This window comes from Tupaia chinensis, unplaced genomic scaffold (genome assembly GCF_000334495.1).
Source record: "Tupaia chinensis unplaced genomic scaffold, TupChi_1.0 Scaffold000622_1, whole genome shotgun sequence".
NCBI lineage: Eukaryota > Metazoa > Chordata > Mammalia > Scandentia > Tupaiidae > Tupaia > Tupaia belangeri.
This window is the reverse complement of record NW_006160142.1, coordinates 6379008-6398600: the sequence shown is the minus strand read 5'-3', so window position 1 is coordinate 6398600 and position 19593 is coordinate 6379008. Positions and strand designations below refer to the sequence as shown.

The 19593-nt window shown below is 40.3% G+C and overlaps 1 protein-coding gene across 1 annotated transcript in view; it reads right to left on the bottom strand.

Moving 5' to 3' along the window:
* The window catches only part of EML6 (EMAP like 6), a gene marked incomplete at its 5' end in the record, with an annotated part of 331238 nt that extends 311646 nt beyond the window's left edge, over positions 1–19592 (bottom strand). Inside the window, one exon of the mRNA XM_027775960.1 lies at positions 19393–19592. Coding sequence (XP_027631761.1) covers positions 19393–19592 — 200 coding nt within the window. The remainder of the gene's footprint in view (positions 1–19392) is intronic.
* Position 19593: the final 1 nt, after the last annotated feature.

Below are 19593 nucleotides of genomic sequence, written 5' to 3'. Positions count from 1 at the left end.
CCTTCTCCTCCATTCTCCTCTCGGGATCTTGGGCACGCACGCACATGCGCCCGGCGTGAGTTTTAAGCCACCGGGTCCGGGACGCAAACCGCGGTCGACTACGTGGGAGTCCAGCGACACAGCCATTACGCTAACTGCTGGTCCCATATGTATTTTATTTTATACATTAGAAAACATTACTCTGTAGTGAGTGCAAATATATAAAATTGATATAATCATTTTAGGAACCTGTATGACAGTACCTAACATAGGTCATCATATGTGCACCCCAAGACCCAGAAATGCTACTCCTAGTGGAATTACAAATATATGCTCCCTTAAACTGGAATGTGAATAGTGGCCAGAAGAAACTAAAAAACATCCAAATACCCATCATGGTAGAAATGATAACTAAATTACAGTGTTTCTATACAATCAAAAATATGGAACTAAAATATACAGAAACACAGATGAATATCATTAACATAATATTGATCTAAAAATACAAAAGAATAAATACTAGAACATTCCTTTTAAAAGTACATTATGGGGCTGGCAAGTGGCATGGTGTTAAGGTGCTGGACTCCCACATGGCCAACCCTAGTTCAAGTACTGGACCTGGCAGCCTGCTTTTTCACTTTCACTCTGTCTCTCTCTGTCTCTCTCTGGTCAAATTTAAAAATAATAATAATAAATTAAATTAAATAAGTCTTTAAAAATACATCATTAGGCAAACTAATCTATGCCATTAACAGGATGAAGGCTACCTTTGCAATGGGGTTTGTGACTGAAAGGGGGAACATGGGGCCCTCTGTGGTGCTAGTAACAGTCTATTTCTTGATGTGGGTGAGACTATAGGTGTGTTTCATTTGTGAGAATTGATCTAGCTTTATACTATGACATGTGTACTTTGCTGTACCTATATTATACTTCAAAAAGAAGTGTAAAACAAAACAAACAAACCTACAATTTTCAGATGGGGTCCAGAGGCTTCATTATCTGTCAAAGGGAATAAAAAAATGAAGTCCTACTCTAGTTAATATGTATAAGTCATTCATTTATTCATTAAACAAACACTTATTAAGAACCTGACATGAACCCCATCTTCCATAGCCCAAAAAAGCTCAGACAGGTAGGGCAACCTTCATCCTCTCTCTGTCTCTGTCTCTCTCTAACTTTTTTTTTTTAATTTTTAAAACATGTCTTCTCACCTCTGACCTCTCCTTTCTCTTGCTAATTTCAGAAGCCACTGAAATCTGAGCTGTGTCTTGCTATGTTCCTCTGACACACTAGGTGGTTTTCATTTCTTCTTTTAAAAACCATTTTTTTTCCTCTTTTGGTTGTTTTTGTCTTTTTCCCCCCTTATTTTCTTTTTCTTTTTTTTTTTTTTAACCTTACTTTCTCACTCTGCTGTCCAGCCTCCACACAGTGAGTGTCTAGACAGGCTTAGGTACACGGTACCCACGCATCTGAATACTTTTAGGGTCATAAAAATCCTCAACTCTTACTGAAACTGTGGCCTGAAGGAAGAAACTCCTCTTTATAAATCTGAACTCAAAACCTCTTCCTTTGTTGCAAAACACAGCAGAGGAGAGAAATTGTCACAGAAGTACCTTGCAGTAAAGGGAAGCACATGATCTTACAGTTGCAGAAGACTTCTCTAAGCAATTAGCAAAAAGTGAATACACCATCAAAAGACTAAAATTCAGAGAAGAGAGACTGCAGAGTGAGCAGCAGGGAAAAGTACGGCGCTGCAGAGAGCGGGCGGCTCATCTCCTCCCACACGCCTCTGAACTCTCAGTTGAAACCCTGCAGTTCAGCCCAGGTACACCTATTCCCTAGAAACTGTGAGGCCTTTGTAATATCCAGTTCCAAACTCAAAAGCACAGGTTGCTTGGTGAGCATCAGGGAAAGTGGAACTGTAGAGAGATTGCGAATCACCTCCTCCTGCACACCTCTAAACACTCAGAATTAACTCCAAGAAATTAGGAAGAAACGTGTAATTCCTAGCATGACCAGAAACCATGGAGAGACACAAGAAATATGAGAAACCAAAAAAAAAATCTCTCTTTCAAGGGAAAAGAACAATCCTTGGAGAAGTTTTTGCTATAGGGCGTGTGTACTCGCCAGACAGACAGAGAGAGACAGAGAGACAGAAAGCGAGAAATCACCCCTCAGGGGAGATGGCCATGCCGCAATCCCTTCTCCTCCATTCTCCTCTTGAGATCTTGGGCACGCACGCACACGCATCCCGGGTCCGGGACGCAAACAGCGGTCGACTACATGGGAGTCCAGCGACATAGCCATTATGCTAACTGCTGGTCCCGAGAAAAGAACAACCCTTCATCATCCACGGACAGTACAATGAAACTCATGGAAATGTCCAATAAAGAATTCAGAATATCATAGTGACAAAACTAAATGAGATGCAAGATGACAGACAACGAACTCCACAAGGCACAAGAGAAAAGAGACAGTGAGTTCCAGGAGGTGAGGAAGTTCTTTCACGATTTGAAAGAAGAAGTACACACATAAAAAGGAGTCAAACGGGAGCTGTTAGAGATAAAGGCTGTAATACAGGAAATAAAAACCTCCCTTGAAAGTATTAAAAGCAGATTAAGCCACGCAGAAGATCGAATCTCGAATGTTGAAGGCAAAATCTCTGACCTAGAAAAAAATCATCAAAAAGACTGAGAAAATAACCCAAAAAATGAGAATATATGAGAAATACTAGATACCATTAAGCGCCCAAACATCTGAAAAATCAGTATCCCAAAAGGTGAAGAAACTAATCATCTATTCCATGAAATCCTGGAAGAAAAATTTCCAAATCTAGAGAGACATTCAAATATCCAGATCCAAGAAATACAAAGGACCTCACACAGAATCAACCCAAGAAGATCTTCTCCAATGCGTACCATCGCCAGATTGGCCAAATTCACAGGCAAAGAAAAGATACTAAAATTGACAAGAGAGTAACGTCAGGTTACTTACAAAGGTTATCCCATCAGGCTAACACCAGACCTCTCATCAGAAACAATGCACGCAAGGAAAGAATGTGAAAATATATTCAAAGTATTAAGTGAAAAACGGTTTCAACCAAGAATATTATACCTGGCAAGACTATCCTTCATTCAGGAAGAAAAGATAAAAATAAAACCTGAGAGAATTTACCAACACCAGACCAGCACTTCAAGAAGTTCTGAAGGGAGTGCTTTACAGAGAAAATTAAAAACACACAAACAGAAATAAGCGAACAAAAAGCAACCAAAAAAATGACCAACTTAATGCTAGGGACAAGTCCAGAAATATCAATAATAACGTTGAATGTTAACTTCCAGGATTTAAACAGAAAGATCAGACCGCAATAACACTGCAAATCCAACAGAAGAGAGATGAATTACATGAGACTGAAGTGGTGAAACAGAATTTTATGACTTTTGACTAAAACATTAATGGTTTTTTTTTTACTATGCTTTTTGCTCTCTTTTGAACTGTTGATAGGTTCAGTAATTTGTTAAAATGTTTTGTTTGTCTGTTTTTTTAAATTGAAACAAACTTTTCTCCCTTCCTAAGCCCTCTGGAATTGGAAAATATTTGTGTGTATTCTTATTTTGTGACAGAAGGGTTATTTGCCTAAGTTCAATAATACCTGCTGCCTTGCATCAGAAATTGGAAATACTTCTTATTGCCAGGGCTTTGACTGGAATGTCATATCTAAAGATATGAACAGAAAACTATGGAACTAAGGTAGATCTCAAGAAAGCCAATAGAAGCTCTTAGAAAGATTGCCTGGCACCATAAACAGTTCTGCTTGGCAGAGAGGTCTAGAGAAGCCATGTGAAAGAATTTGTACCATAAAATAACCTGGACTTTTCCAGCCCAGCATTATAATCAGGAGAAATTTAAAAAGACCAGCCACAACCAGAGGATTAACTTGAGGAAGACTTTGAAGGAAGAAAAAGAGACTGATCTTTGCTAGCAGATGGTAAACCACAGAATACTTGGTAGGCAGAAATGAGTTAGGAAGGTTCATGTGTGAATTGTGTGCCGGGCATCTGCTTTTCAACAATTGCAGTAGTTGACATGTAAATATTTTCTCAAAAATATTTAAAACCATACTGTCTCTGTTGTCATAGAGTCACAAATAAAAAATTATGACAAATATATTGAAAGTTATCTTTAAAAGTCTGTTTTCTGGAAATTTTGAAAGTTGTTTATTAACTGTCAAGAACTATGGAGTATGAGCAAACATGTTTTTAGGGACAAGTCCAGAAATATCAATAATAACGTTGAATGTTAACTTCCAGGATTTAAACAGAAAGATCAGACCGCAATAACACTGCAAATCCAACAGAAGAGAGATGAATTACATGAGACTGAAGTGGTGAAACAGAATTTTATGACTTTTGACTAAAACATTAATGGTTTTTTTTTTACTATGCTTTTTGCTCTCTTTTGAACTGTTGATAGGTTCAGTAATTTGTTAAAATGTTTTGTTTGTCTGTTTTTTTAAATTGAAACAAACTTTTCTCCCTTCCTAAGCCCTCTGGAATTGGAAAATATTTGTGTGTATTCTTATTTTGTGACAGAAGGGTTATTTGCCTAAGTTCAATAATACCTGCTGCCTTGCATCAGAAATTGGAAATACTTCTTATTGCCAGGGCTTTGACTGGAATGTCATATCTAAAGATATGAACAGAAAACTATGGAACTAAGGTAGATCTCAAGAAAGCCAATAGAAGCTCTTAGAAAGATTGCCTGGCACCATAAACAGTTCTGCTTGGCAGAGAGGTCTAGAGAAGCCATGTGAAAGAATTTGTACCATAAAATAACCTGGACTTTTCCAGCCCAGCATTATAATCAGTAGAAATTTCAAAAGAGCAGCCACAACCAGAGGATTAACTTGAGGAAGACTTTGAAGGAAGAAAAAGAGACTGATCTTTGCTAGCAGATGGTAAACCACAGAATACTTGGTAGGCAGAAATGAGTTAGGAAGGTTCATGTGTGAATTGTGTGCCGGGCATCTGCTTTTCAACAATTGCAGTAGTTGACATGTAAATATTTTCTCAAAAATATTTAAAACCATACTGTCTCTGTTGTCATAGAGTCACAAATAAAAAATTATGACAAATATATTGAAAGTTATCTTTAAAAGTCTGTTTTCTGGAAATTTTGAAAGTTGTTTATTAACTGTCAAGAACTATGGAGTATGAGCAAAAATGTTTTGATATGTAAAGTAAATGTTTGTGGGGAAATGTTAAAAAATAAATAAACAGATAAAAATAAATAAACAGATAAATAATGAAAAGAACGTGACACATACTAGGATCTGTTCTGGGAACTGAAAGCAGAGTAGTGAACTAAGCAGCCCTGCTCAAATCTAAATATATTCTAGTGAAGAGACAACAAGGATCATATAAGTAAGAACTAAGGAGAAAAATAAACAAAGGTGGGTAATAAAGAATGTGCTGGAGAAGGGTGTGAATTTTAAATAAGGTAGGCAGGGAAAGTGCCTTTGAGCAGAAACCTACGGGAGGTGAGTAAAGTCAAGTGAAGGTCTGAAGGAAGACAGGTCCAGGCTGAGGGAATGGGAGTGAAAAGCCCTGTGGCAGAAGAGTGCCTGGGTATTCCAGCAGCAGCTAGGAGACATGCACGGGGTAGGGAGGTAAAGGGGGTAGGGAGGAAAAAGATCAGATCGCAGAGGTAATAGGAGGCCAAGTCCCACAGGAGCTTAGAGGCCATCACAAGGACTTTGGCTTTGACTCTGAAGGTTCTGAGCAGAAAACTGACACAATGTGACTTACATCACAGTCAGATCACTAGCTCCTGTGCTGAGAATAGAACGGAAGAACAATGATGGAAGCAGAAAGGAGGCAGTGGGTCAAAGGACATGGGAAAGAGCAAGGGGTGAAAAGAAGAAAGAAGAGATGACTGAGGACCACAACACTTACACAGACACAAATGCACACATTATTGTTATTGCTGCTATCACTGTTACTGAACCACTTGAAAGCAATTTGCAGCCATAAATCTTCACTCCTAAATATTTCAACACACATATCCTAAAATAAGCTCATACATAATGGCATTGCTACCATCAGATTCAGAATATTTGACATTAATACAATATCACCCAATTTATAGTCCACTTTCAAATTCACCAGTTGTCCAGATACTGTCATTTATAACAAACCCTTTCCATCTCAGTCCAAAATTATCTTTTTTTCCTTCCCTTTAATCTGAACAGTTCCTCAATCTGGTTTTGTCTTTCATGAGAGTAGTATGTTTTGCAATGTGTAAGGCAGTTTTGTTGGGTGTCCCTCAGTTTGCACTGGTCTGTTTTCTCATGATTAGCTTGAAGTCATAAAATTTTGACAAGTGATGTTGAGGAGCCCTAATATCTAAGAGGTGTACAAAGGACAATCAAGGAGGTGAAAAAAAAGCTGGAAACTTTTGACATCAAGGAAAGAAAAGGAGAAGCACTAAACAGAAGGTGAGCAAATGTACCCAGTGCTGTGCAGAGGTTAAGCAGGATGTAGCTCTATTTAACACCAGAAGTCATCAGAGTCACTTCAGAGAAGAAGCTCAGTAGCTGAAGGGAATAGACCAGTTCACAAGGTTGAAGAGTGAGAGAGAGACAAGAAAGAGAATGTAGGCAGTATATGGACACAACTTAGAACCTTAGCACTTCGTTCAGAAGGGAAGAAGGGATCCTCTTTTTTCTTTTTCTTTTTTTAAGAGAGATTTTTCACTATAGGGCATGTGCATTCGCCAGAAAGACAAAGAGAGACAGAAAGCGAGAAAGCAGCCCCTAGGGGGAATGGCCACACTGCAATCCCTTCTCCTCCATTTTTTTCTCAGGATTTTGGGCATGCATGCACACGCGCCCAGTGTGAGTTTTAAGCAGCTAGGTCCAAGGCTCAAACTGTGGTCAGCTACATGGGAGTCCAGCAACGTAACCATTATGCCATCTGCTGGTCCCCAAAAGGGATTTTAAAAGGAACTGTTTCTATTATTATGCCAGAGTGTGTGCACTCACCAGAGAGTGAGAAAGAGAAAGAGAGAAAAGCACCCCCCCCAAGTGCTTTTCTCAAACCTCAAGACCAGGATTTGAACTGTGGTTGGCCATGTTGGATCTGGCTCCTATGCATAGCACTTAACCACTGCACTATGGGGCTGACTCTTCAGGAAGATTTAACAGACCATATAGTCAGTTTCCTCACTTTTAGACGGTACTAGGAGAATTATGAGGTATTAGGAGGTATAAGATTATGTTAAAGACATAATCTATGCAGACTTCAAGCTAGGACTCAATTCCCATATACAATGCTACACTTCCCCTTCTGAGAAGCTTGACATCAAAGGAACAAAGAGTGAAAACAAATCCTAAAAAACAGGGGGAGGTTGTTAATAAAAATAAAAAGGATATCCATTGCCTTCAGTCATATTCCTAAAATATAAATCAGGTTCGTCTTGCCCTTTTAAATCCATTCTCTAGTCCCCTTAACTTATAGAATGAACTATCTGTTTCTTAGTAATCTAGCCCCAGCCTATTTACCCAGCTTCACTTCCCACAATAGCTCCTCACTCTCACCCTTCGTCCTAGCAATACTGAGCTATTTACTCTTCCTTCCAGGAACCCTGCCTTTTGCGCCCCCCAGCTTTTGCACAACCTGTTCCCTCCCTGAAACTCCTTCCTTTCCTGTCCCCTTGCTACCTGCCTGCCAAATTGCTCTTCATCCTTCATGTTCACTTTTGTCCAAGGGTTGCCTTTGAATCTCTACTTTGGTATCTTTAGGTAAAACTCTCCTGGGCCAGTAAAGACTTAAATTTACTTAGAGTTGGCAAGTGTTAACTTAAAATCTCTGCAGATATCTGGACCTCATTTCTTTCTTACAAACATTCCATCATAGTTTCAAAAATTGCCCAAAAGACCATGTGTTTCCCAAATCGAAAGGGATGCAAATCAAGATTTTCCTTGTAATACAGTTAAAAAAAAAATCCTAAGTTCAAGTCCTTTGTCATTGGATCCATGGCCATATTTCAAGAGAAAATATTATGCCTTCAATGGTCGTTTCTGGTCTGGAGCATTAGAGCTGTGCAAGGAAGAAGTCAAATGGAATTTGGTGTCCAATCTAAGAGCAATGCAGTAACTGATCATTACTGCCATCTCATTTTTTTAAAAGATAATTCTGAATTCTACTTTCCAGTGTTAGCTGAGTAATATTTCCAAGATTTTCTCCTCATAAATATGTATGAGTTCTAAAGAAATTTCAAACCTCATTCTTTCCAAATAATTTGGGATATGAAAAACAAACAACAAATAAAAATATTAAGCACTTACTATGCTCATGACAATGTGCTGGGTAGATGCACACCACACTTACGAAACTCAAATCACAGAGATGGGTAAGTCAACACATGCAACATGACTCCATAGGAAGGCATTCGCACAGTGGTCTGGCCACATAGAGAAAGGAGGGCCTACAATATCCGTGAGCAGTCAGTCACACAAGGCTTCAGGGAGAGAAGACACTTGAACTGAAATCAAAGGTAGTGAAAGACTGTGCAAGTGGAGAAGTGAGAGGTCATTTCAGGCAGCCAAAATGGCACATGCAGGGATGAAAATATACAAAATAGGATCCTAGGTTTAGGGAACTCCAAGGAGCCTGGTGTGACTGGGAGATGTTAGAAGGGCAAGGAAGGACATCAGGTTATAAAAGCATCCAGGGACTAGCTCACGTTAGGCCTGGAGACAACACTGAAGGAATATGAACCTGCAGGCAATAGGTGCTTTAGGCAGATTTTAAGTTTGCCCTTAGGAAGATTCATTTTCAAAGTCTATTAGATGACTGCACTCATTAAATCATCCAAGGGTTCACTCGTGTAAACTTTTAACTCATAGTCATGCAGGAGGAGTGTACAGTATCTCTGCCATTTAAAATATGAAAATATTTCTTCATCAGCTGGTAAGAAGCTGCTGCCTCTCTGCCCCACACTCCCATCACCTCAGCAGGTGCACCTACCCCAGGAAGTCTCCTGTGAGCATCATCAAACCTCCTCCCTAGTAACTACCAACAGCAGCCCCCATTCCCATATGCTCTCCTCTATCCTCCACCTCTGACACCAGATACTAGCAAGGAAAAAAAAATACCCTAATAGATGCACTGGCATCCCAATGGGCAAAGGTTTTATGCCCCCCTGGCCCACCAAGGCTGTTGCCACCATCCCTAGTCCACCCTGGAATGACCTCTATGAAAAATGAAAATTCTGTGACTTACTTATCATATCACCAATGCTTTTAACTTAAGCCCTGTCAATATCCCTTTCTTTACCTCTTCTTGTCCTTGACTCAGTACTTCTCATCATTGCTGCCCTCTTTCCTATGAATCAAGAAATCATTTGCCTTCCTGGGATCAACAGTTAGTGTTATGGCTATGTTGCTGAACTCCCATGTAGTCGACCATGGTTCGAGTCCCAGACCCGGTGGTTTAAACTCAGGCCAGGTACGTGTGCGCGCGTTCCCAAAATCCCAAGAGGAGAATGGAGGAGAAGAGATTGTGGCGTGGCCATCCCCCCTGGGGGGGGGCGATTTCTTGCTTTCTGTCTCTCTGTCTTTCTGGCGAGTGCATGCGCCCTATAGCAAAAACCTCTCCAAAAAAAGAAATAAATAATAATTTGCCTTCCTCTCCTAAACCACTTCCTGTAGTAGAGCTGCATTCTTTTCTTTTCTTTCTTTCTTTTTTTTTTTTTTGGAGAGGTTTTCACTATAGAGCGCATGCGCTCGCCAGACAGACAGAGAGAGACATAGCGATAGAAAGCAAGAAATCACCCCCCAGGGGGGATGGTCATGCCACAATCCCTTCTCCTCCATTCTCCTCTTGGGATCTTGGGCACATTACACCACGCCCCCGGCATGTGTTTTAAGCCACCAGGTTCCAGATGCGAACCGCAGGCAACTACGGGAGTCCAGCGACATAGCCATTACACTAACTGCTGGTTCCCTAGAGCTGCATTCTTTATTTCCCAGTCCATACTCTCTTTATTAGATAATTTTCCTTAAAGGGACAGCCCTTTTAAACATGGTCCCATCCTCCAGGCTACAGCTGATTAGACTAGGTGGGCATCCTGACCCATGTTAATTTAATCCAAATCTCTTTCTTGGGAATTTGGAATTAAATAATTCTCAATAGCCTTAGAATAATTCCCAAAAGTTGATACTCATGCAATGCCTAAAAGGCCAGCCACACTTCCTGTAATTGAGTTCCAAAAGACTCTCTTGCCCCCTTATAATTCCCTCCTTAAGTGTGCTTCTTTGAAAAAGTTTTAGTTTCTTGAAATTGATGATCCCTTACTTAGAAGATATCCTGTCATTTCTGGGTCTTGTTTTATGCGTACTCATAAAACCAATTCACAATGAACACAGAATAATGTTTTAATGACATTATTAAACAGCAGTTAAACTGAAAAGGAAGGTTCATAGCTTCAAATAATTCTCAATAGCCTTAGAATAATTCTCTGAGCAGCCTATTTATTTACAATTAGCCCAGAGAGAGCTGCTCATTTCTGAGAGGCAGAGCTGGCCCCCTGCTTCCCTTTTCTCTGCTGAGGGAAAAGGGAGTTGCACAGAATTAGTTTGCAATCCTCGAATCCTTCAGCTTCTGGGTTGAGTCTATCTAATGCCTGCCTCCCTCTGGGGGAAGAAAAAACGAAGTGATAAAGAAGTAGAGGTCAAAGAGCACTATCTCTTTCAACTCCAGCTCCCACCTCAGCTGGTCTCTGGCTCTAGCAGCAAGGTAGAAGACTGTTACATCATTTTTAAAAAACGAGAACCTTTGTAAGCAGACAAGTCCGATGTATGGACTATTGCTAGTCCCTAAAGTAATGTCACTAAATATCACATTGCATCTCCAAAGTATAACCAGTTCTCTATAAATATAAAAAAATCTATATATCCTTCCTAAGAACTACCAGCACCTTTACAAATTCAGGACAGTAACCAAAGCCTCTAACTTCTGTTACTTCTAGGTTAATCTAGTTATGATTATTTATGTTTCTCAGTCCCTAAACCTTTAGCATCTTCTACGTGGGAAGAATGGGCCCCTTGCTAGTAAAACTCAAAGGCCATGGGCATCTAAGACAATTTCTTAGGGAAAAATGTCTTTTCAACAAAAGGTATTAGCACAACTAGACATTCACATGTGAAGTTGGAGCTCTACTTCATTCCATACATAAAAATGAACTCAAGATGGATCTACCTAATATAAAAGCTAAAACTATAAAACTCTTAGAAAACATAGGTATAAATCTCTGACTTTGGATTAAGTCATGATTTCTTAGCTATCACATCAAAAGCATAATAAAAATAAATGAATGAATAAAACTGAATATAATCAAAATTAAAAATTTTTGTGCTTCAACGTTTCCCCTAAAGAAAGAAAAAAGATAAATCACTGAATGGGTAAAAATATTTGCAAATAATATAATCAATAAGGGACTAATATCCAAAATACATGAAGAACTCTTATGAGTCAACAATAAAAACTCAAACTAAAAAATGGGCGAATAATGTGAATGGACATTTCTCTAAATAAAGTATACAAGAGCCCAATAAATTTATGAAAAGGTGAACAATGTTATTCTTTATAAGATAGTATAGTTCAATGCAATGTTTTCAAGTGGTGATCCATTATATGGTAACCATACTTTTCCCAGAAAAAAGTGGTCATATTTCTGAATTAAAAATTGAGATCCTGGGGCTAGCCAGTGGCATAACTTTCCACACAGGAGAAAAATCCTGGGTTCATGTTCTGGGAGACCACCCTGAGAATGCTGAGTATTAATGCACATGCCCATGATTGAGGCCAACTGGAACTGGGGGGTCAGTCACAGTGTGAGGACTCTTTTGGGGATGCTTCTTTCTTTCTGTTTTCTCAAAAAATAAAAACTTGTTTTTTCTTTTTCTTTCTTTTTTTTTTTTTCTTTTTGGAGAGGTTTTTGCTATAGGGTGCGTGCGCTCGCCAGACAGACAGAGAGAGAGACATAGAGACAGAAAGCGAGAAATCACCCCCCGGGGGGATGGCCACAACACAATCCCTTCTCCTCCATTCTCCTCTTGGGATCTTGGGCACGCACGTGAGTTTAAGCCACCGGGTCCGGGACTCAAACTACAGTTGACTACGTGGGAGTCCAGCGACATAGCTATTACGCTAACTGCTGGTCCCAAAAAATAAAAACTTAAAAAAATTTTGAGATTAATGGTGTAACAAGAACAAGTGTACCCGGGATAGTAACTAAATAAAATATCTGTAACTCTCCTGGGAAATCTAGGACAGATTAGGTAGCAAGTCCCATGAGGCATTAATGACCTTGGTCTTTCTCTGGGAATCTATACTAGAGTTCTGGACACATCAAGTTTTTCCCACCCTGGCACCTGTGTCCATAACCTCTCCCCTGCCACCACATCTTCACCACCTGTTCCTTCTCACCCTTCAGGTCTCAGCTTAAATGTCATCTTTCTAGAGAGCCACTCTGGAAACTTTATCTAAAGTAGTTTCCATATCCCTACCCAAAACAATTTATTTCTGTGGGTATTCCTTGCTTAGCAGTAAAGAACCTATATATTGTTTTCTTGTTTATTCATTCCTAAGGATGTACATTTCAAGGTAGCAGACAATTTTTCATGTTCATTGCTGAACCACCTGCACCTGGCACATTATCAATGTAAAATGAGTTCTCAATGGATAAACAAATGAGAAAGGATAAAATATATACAACTTAGAGAACAAATAAATCTTTATTCTTCCCTTTACTATGAGAAGAGTGAGTGTACATGCATGTGAAAACGAGAAAAAGAGGAGCAGCCTCCACAAGGCCTGGTCACATGGTGATCCTCTGCCTTCAGTCCTCCAGCCCACTGGATCTCAGACACTTGTGTGTATGCCTGGCATGTTTCAGACTGAGTAAGATAGAGATTTGAACTGCAGTCACCATGTGGGATCAGGCTTCTCTTTTTTTTCTTTAAAATAATTATTTTACTTAACTTTATTTATTTATTTTAATTTGACCAGGGAGAGAGAAAGAGAGAGAGAGAGAGAGAAAGCAAGCCACCAGGTCCAGGACTCGAACCATGGTCAGCCATATGGGGGTCCAGCACCTTTAGCCACCATGCCACCTGCTGTCACCCAAGGATCTGGCTTCTCTTAAGCAGCATATTACTACCACACACTACAGAGCCCCAATAAATCAACCTTAATAAAAATCACCAAATGGAGTCTTGCAAACAGCATAATGGTCACATCGCTGGACTCCCACATAGTCGATCACAGTTCAAGTCCTGGACCTGGTGGCTTAAAACTCACACTGGGCATGTGTGTGTGTATGCCCCAAATCCCAGAGAAGAATGGAAGAAAAGGGATTGTGGCATGGCCACCTCCCAGGGGGGTGATTTTTTGCTTTCGGTCTCTTTGTTTCTCTGTTTCTCTGTCTTTCCAGTGAGCACAGGGGCCCTAAGGCAAAATCTCCCCTAAAAAAACAAAAACAAAACAAAACGAAAAACACCAAATGAGGCTAGATGGTGGCTAGCCTCTGCAGTGCTGGACTCACATACAGAGTTCCAGGATTGTTCCTGGATTCCCATCCTGAGGCCTCCCTAAGTGTGCTGAGAATGTCTATGTACCTGTCCTCCCTAAGGGTGCTGAGTATGTCTATGTACCTGTGATCCAGGCTGGCCAAAATCAGCAGTGGATTACGACTTGAAGACACTACTGGGTACCTGTCTCTGTTTCTCTCTCTCTCACAGAAGAAACAAAAAATAAACTTTAAAAAAAATTTTTAAATCACCAAACTGTAATTTATTAATAATAAAAATAATAAGACCATTCATGAATAGACCATAAGCTTCCATCAAAAAGTTTTCACTTCATGGTTTTGTCAATACACAGGGTAAAAGGGATCCAACAGTGTGACAGTCCTACTGAGTGACTTCGTTTAAATCTCCTTCCCTCTCAGAGCCTATAAAGTGACCTATAAAGTGAAGAGGCCATCTTTCAGAGTGGGGGAGAAGGAATTCAATGAGACGACATATGAGGTACCTAGTACAGAGCAGGCACTCAACTCAATACAGATTTGATTCCTCCATAGTCAGTTCTATGTTTCCCCTACTCAAACTTTCCAAGGGACTGAAAAATACAAAGTCACATCTCCAGGCCTTCATGTGAAGACGCTTACCTGACACTCCAGGCCCAACCACGGCTGTTAGACTCCTATCTTCAAACTGTATTTGCAGCCCTGGGTTACTTTAGCCAGGTCATAACCCTTTTTTCCTTTTTTTTTAATTTTAACTTAAACTTCAGTAGATCACTGTTTCAAAGATGATGTTCCTAAAGTGAACTAAAACATGATTCCATTTCTAGACTGAGTTCTAGCAACAGAGCCCAGGATTTATAGATCAACAAATGATACACAGAGTTATAAAGAGCTGGGGAAAGCCACAGTACCACCTCATGGGCTTGTTGAGAACACAAATGATATGAATCTGTACACACATTTAGCTCTGAATCTGACACTTAAGAAATGGTAGCTCAGGACCAGTAGATGGCATAATGGTTACGTCACTGGACTGCAATTTGAGTCCTGGACCCGGTGGCTTGAAACTCACACCAGGCATGTGTGTGTGCATGCCCAAGTTCCGGAGGGGAGAATGGATTGCAGTGTGGCCATCCCCCTTGGGGGGTGACTTCTCGCTTTCTGTCTATCTTTTCTCTCTATCTCTGGATTGCACATGCAATCTATAGCAAAAAAAAATCTCTTTTGAAAAAAGAAAGAAAGAAAGAAATGGTAGCTCTGGTCAAATTGAGATGCATTCTCATTCTCAAGGACCTCATCTACACTTAGAAAATAAAATTAAGCTGGATGAAAGAATGGCCCTAAAGGCACTTATTAAGTGAGCAGCGCTGGTCACAAAAGATGAAAAACTTTAGGAGGGCAAGGCACCCGTTCATCTCCAAGTGGTAAAAGGTCCCACTGGAGAAGTGTACTGAAGCAGATGGGGCCTTGTAGGATGAGGGTGCAAACAAGCCCCCAATAGTGGGTGCTTCCCATTTGCCAAACATGATACAGGGTATCGCATATGTAATCTCCACAACAAACTGTAAGGTAGAGACCTTTACAAGTCCATTTTGTAATGAGAAGCTGTTTTACTGATGAGAGATAAGACTTAGAGAGGTTCAAGAAAGTCACCCAACCAGTCCCAGATCTAGGTTCAAACGCAGGTGCATCTGACACCAAAGCTCATGTTTTCCCTCTCCAATACCACTGGAGAGGGAGGCAGAAGGTGAACAGAGGGAGAAAGGAGAACGGGGAAGAAGCAAACAATTTATGCTATTTTTTTAAAAAGGAAAATAAGGACCCAGCCACACACAGTGCACTGGCAAACACTGCTACTCAGCACAATGAGGCCTTATGGGAGGCCTAAGTTGGGCTCTTGGCTCATCCTAAAAGCCAGGCACTTCTGCCTGGTGGTGCAATCAGTAGCAAAGTGAGCTGCAATTGTGGAAGCCACCCAGCCAATTGCAGGTTCATATTCCTAGGTCGGCTTGAAAACATGATAGGTGCATGATCAAAATCCTGAGGGGCTAGAGGGCTAGGGAGGGGGCATTGTGAATGTGATAAGACTCTGTTGAGAGTGTTCTCTCTCTCTCTTACTCTCTCACATGTACACACTATCACAAATAAAATACACATAAAAAAAAACCTTAAAAGGTCAGGCATTGATGATGTGGGCCTGCAGTCCCAGATACTTGGGAGGCTGAGGCAGGAGGATTGTTAACAGAGCAAGACATAGTGTTAAAATTTTATTTTTAATAAATAAGAATTGAATGATAGGTTAGAACCATAGTGAATGAAAACTGAGGAATTTGGACTTCTTCCTGTGGGCAATGAGGAGTTACTGTTTCATTTTTTGGTGTGTTTATGTGTTTATTGAAACAGTACTACTACCACACTAAGAACATGTATTGAGCACCAACTAGGGGCCAGGCTCACCCCAAACCCTCTGCATGTTATTTCTAATAGCTACAATTCTGCAATTTAGGTATGAAACCCATTTCACAAATAAGCAAAGCCCGGAGAGGTCAAGCCACCCACCCAGACACTTCCCATAAATGGCCGAGTGGGTGGGGTTCATGGCCAAGGGCGTACAATGTCAGTGCCCTTTCCCATGCTAAAGCAGCACTGCAGATAAACCTCCTTTGCAACAGAGAGCGAAAAATAAAGGAGAAGGAAATGGAAACAATGAACTGGTCAGAAGCAATACAGGGATCTGAAGTGAGGAGGTAAATGTCTCATCTGGAGTCACTGAAAATGGAAGGTTGGTGATATGACCTTTCCTTTCATCTACTTCCTTTCTGTGCCATGTTCTGCTACCTGGAGCAGACACCGAGTTAGTAACTATTCCAGCCAGTATTACTGTCCTCGCCTTCAAGCCCTGATTGTCCTGTTGTTAGTACAACAGCGACCCTGCTGTGAATATGTACTTGCCCCATAACAATGGCATTAGGGCTAAAATATGGCATCGTCCTCTAATCTGTGATCTGTATTGAAAAGCAATCATTCGTGAGAATAAAACTAAGCCTCTGCCTTCAATAAATCACGGTATGCCTCACATACCAACATTTAAAAAATGACTTTTACATATAGCCTGTCAAAATAGAAGGACACCTGTGCCGAGCGCTAATGAGCCCTGCCATATCCTATACTGTTATTGAGGTTCGTCATGATTTCAGAGATGCCAGTTTTGTAAAATAGAGTGTGTTATCAATATTTGTTGGCTTGCTTTCTAGTTAATATTCTAGGCAAAGCAGCACAAAAAATAAAGCAGCAGGAGGTGTATGTACATAAATATATCTTTTAAACTAATATAAAACCTACATACCAAGTGGACAATTACACATTCTCTTTTGATGGAATCAAGAGTTAGAAGTTTTAATAGTCATGTAATAATCCCCCCCAAAAAATAACCCGAATATTTTTGCATTAAACTCACGGCTATATTCTTTATTATTCAATGACAAACTTCAAAATTCCAAAAACAGTAGTATAGTGAAATACACACTAAAGAGCTGAAATTCATAAAGATGAAATATTGAGCACTGTGGTTTGTGTACCACTCTCATCAAAAAAAAGATAATTACATATATAAAATAAAGCAAAATAACAGAATAATATTCTACTTTCATAGCTCTTAACTGCATAATCATCCATGGTTTGTGTTTTTTAATCCATTGGACTTAGCCTTATTCCTCTGTTCAAAGACATACGTGAGTAGTAAAGAACTCTGCTCACCTGTATGGACTCAGAACCAAGTAAATATTATGGAGAACAGAGCAATAAAGTCCTTACTCTGAAGTCAGGCTTACTACTATGTCACTATTCAGCATGAAGATATAACTTCCTTAATACACAGACCAGAAGATAGTCTTTTTTTTCTTCTTATCAACTGAAACCAGTTATGCAAATAACTTCATTCACTTTTTCTTCAAATCTGAGTGTTTCTTTAATCACCCATCACATCTCCACTAGCCTAGTTGCTTGTCATAACAATGGTTTACTGCAACTCCACCCTTTTCCCACCTTCAGTTTCAACAGTGCCTTTCATTTTTCCCCTAAGAGAGAAAGAATTGGTATTAAGAGTTCATATCCTCAAAGCAATTCAGTGAACTGTCACATTAATATTATTTAACCCCAGGGAATTTTCTGTTTAATTGCCACTCCTTCCCTTCCCCCAAAGGACTACATCTTATTTCGATGTTGTAATGGAAAGACCTGCATGAAAACAGATGGAGCAAAAACATAATGGTTTAAATTTTTAAACATCTAACCTTTTCATGAGTCACTGTTAATCATTTGCACCTGTGACTTTAATGATCAGTCTGGCAATTAAAGAAGCAAAATCTGCAGGATGGAACTAAGTAAGGATACCCCAATCACAACCATTACCGTATCAGGAAGGGAAGAAAAAAGCTATTTTGTTTTGTGTGACATGAAGAAAGAAGAAAGTTTTATATGTCAGTTCCACCAAATCATCAGAATAGCAGAGCTCCCCATACTTAAATTCTTTATTTTCTAGAAATCAAGATTTTAGAAAAATGTGCCATATTATATTTTTAAATATTAAGTTTTTATTTTTTATAACAGTTCTTCAACTTTAAGTCTCAGAGGGGAAAAGGCTATGGAATATATGCACAAAATTAGGAGGTAGGGGGAAGCTGATCTTTTAAAACATTCCCCCCACTGAAAAATTCAGACCACTGACATTACACCACTTAATCATTTATTTCGCTGTGAAAGGCAAATTTAGAGCAAATGGTGGATTTACACTGAAAATGTGAGGGAAGTTTCTCTACATCAATGAAACACACAAGTTTAGAAGGTACAAATATGGTCTCTGTCAGCTGTAGTCCATCCTCAGCAAGTCATTTTCCCTGTGGGCTGAAGCTCTCAAATCATGGAAACCCTTCTCAACTGACAATGGCTGAAAGGGACTCCCTGTGAAGAGCATCTGGACCACACCTTGTTTGGTTAAGCAAGAAGCTGACAAGGGCTGGGGGAAAATATGTCTGGTTGAAAGATAAGAATATAGGGCCAAGAATCAAAATGGGCCTCCACTTCCATGCGATAGGTAGGACTCCTAAAATGGCTATTCTTCCAATGAAGTACTCTGGTCAGTCCGGCCTGGAGTACACACTACGTTGTTCATTCTGTGGGCTGGCTGGTAGGATTTTGTGATCCAGTAGCAGCCAGCCTTTATAACCTCAGTGATGTTGTGGAAGCATCCATTTGGTGTATAAATATTCTTCTGACATCAAAACACTGCCAAACGAAATATTAGAGAAAAAAAACTCCCCACCCACTGCAGAAATTTCCCAGGTCTAAAGCCTCTGGGACAAAGATTTCAAATTGCCTGTAGCAAAAATCTTTTTTTTTTTTTAAATCTGTAATCAAATCCTTAGGCTTATGGGGAACCTACTGAGTTACCTCCCAAAGATGATAATCACAGGCTATTGGTGCTACCATTTACCTAGTTACGGAAGAAAGTGTTTGGTAGTTACCAGGGCTCCTTCCACTTGTAGCAGGTATGAACACCAAAAAAGCATGGAATACTTGACTCCTTAGAGATTTAAAAGCCTGAGGGGGGGGGGGATAGAGAAGAGAGACCTCTCCCTCTCCACCTGTGCCCACCATCCTGTTTCTGCCCTAGCCCTAGAAGCAGCAGCTCTTCTGTAATTCCATGGGGCTCCAGGGAGAATCCTTTATCCGTGGGGCTCCTGGGTCTGACCCCAGGAAAGCTCCTTCCCAGCCTTCAAACCTCCACACCCACCCCTTCCCCGCGGCCCCAGTCCAACCCCTTACCTGATAATGTCGTCGTTGTGTCCCAAGAAGAATTTTTGACTGTGCTCGCGGGTGTTGTAAACCACCCCGACCCCAGCCACGAAGTAGACCACCTCCTTGCCGGCTGTGTAGTACAGGTTGTTGCGGCACTGGTGTCCCCGGTACCCGTACACCCACTCCAGCCGGAGCTGGCAGCTGGGGGCTGTCCCGTCCGCCACGATA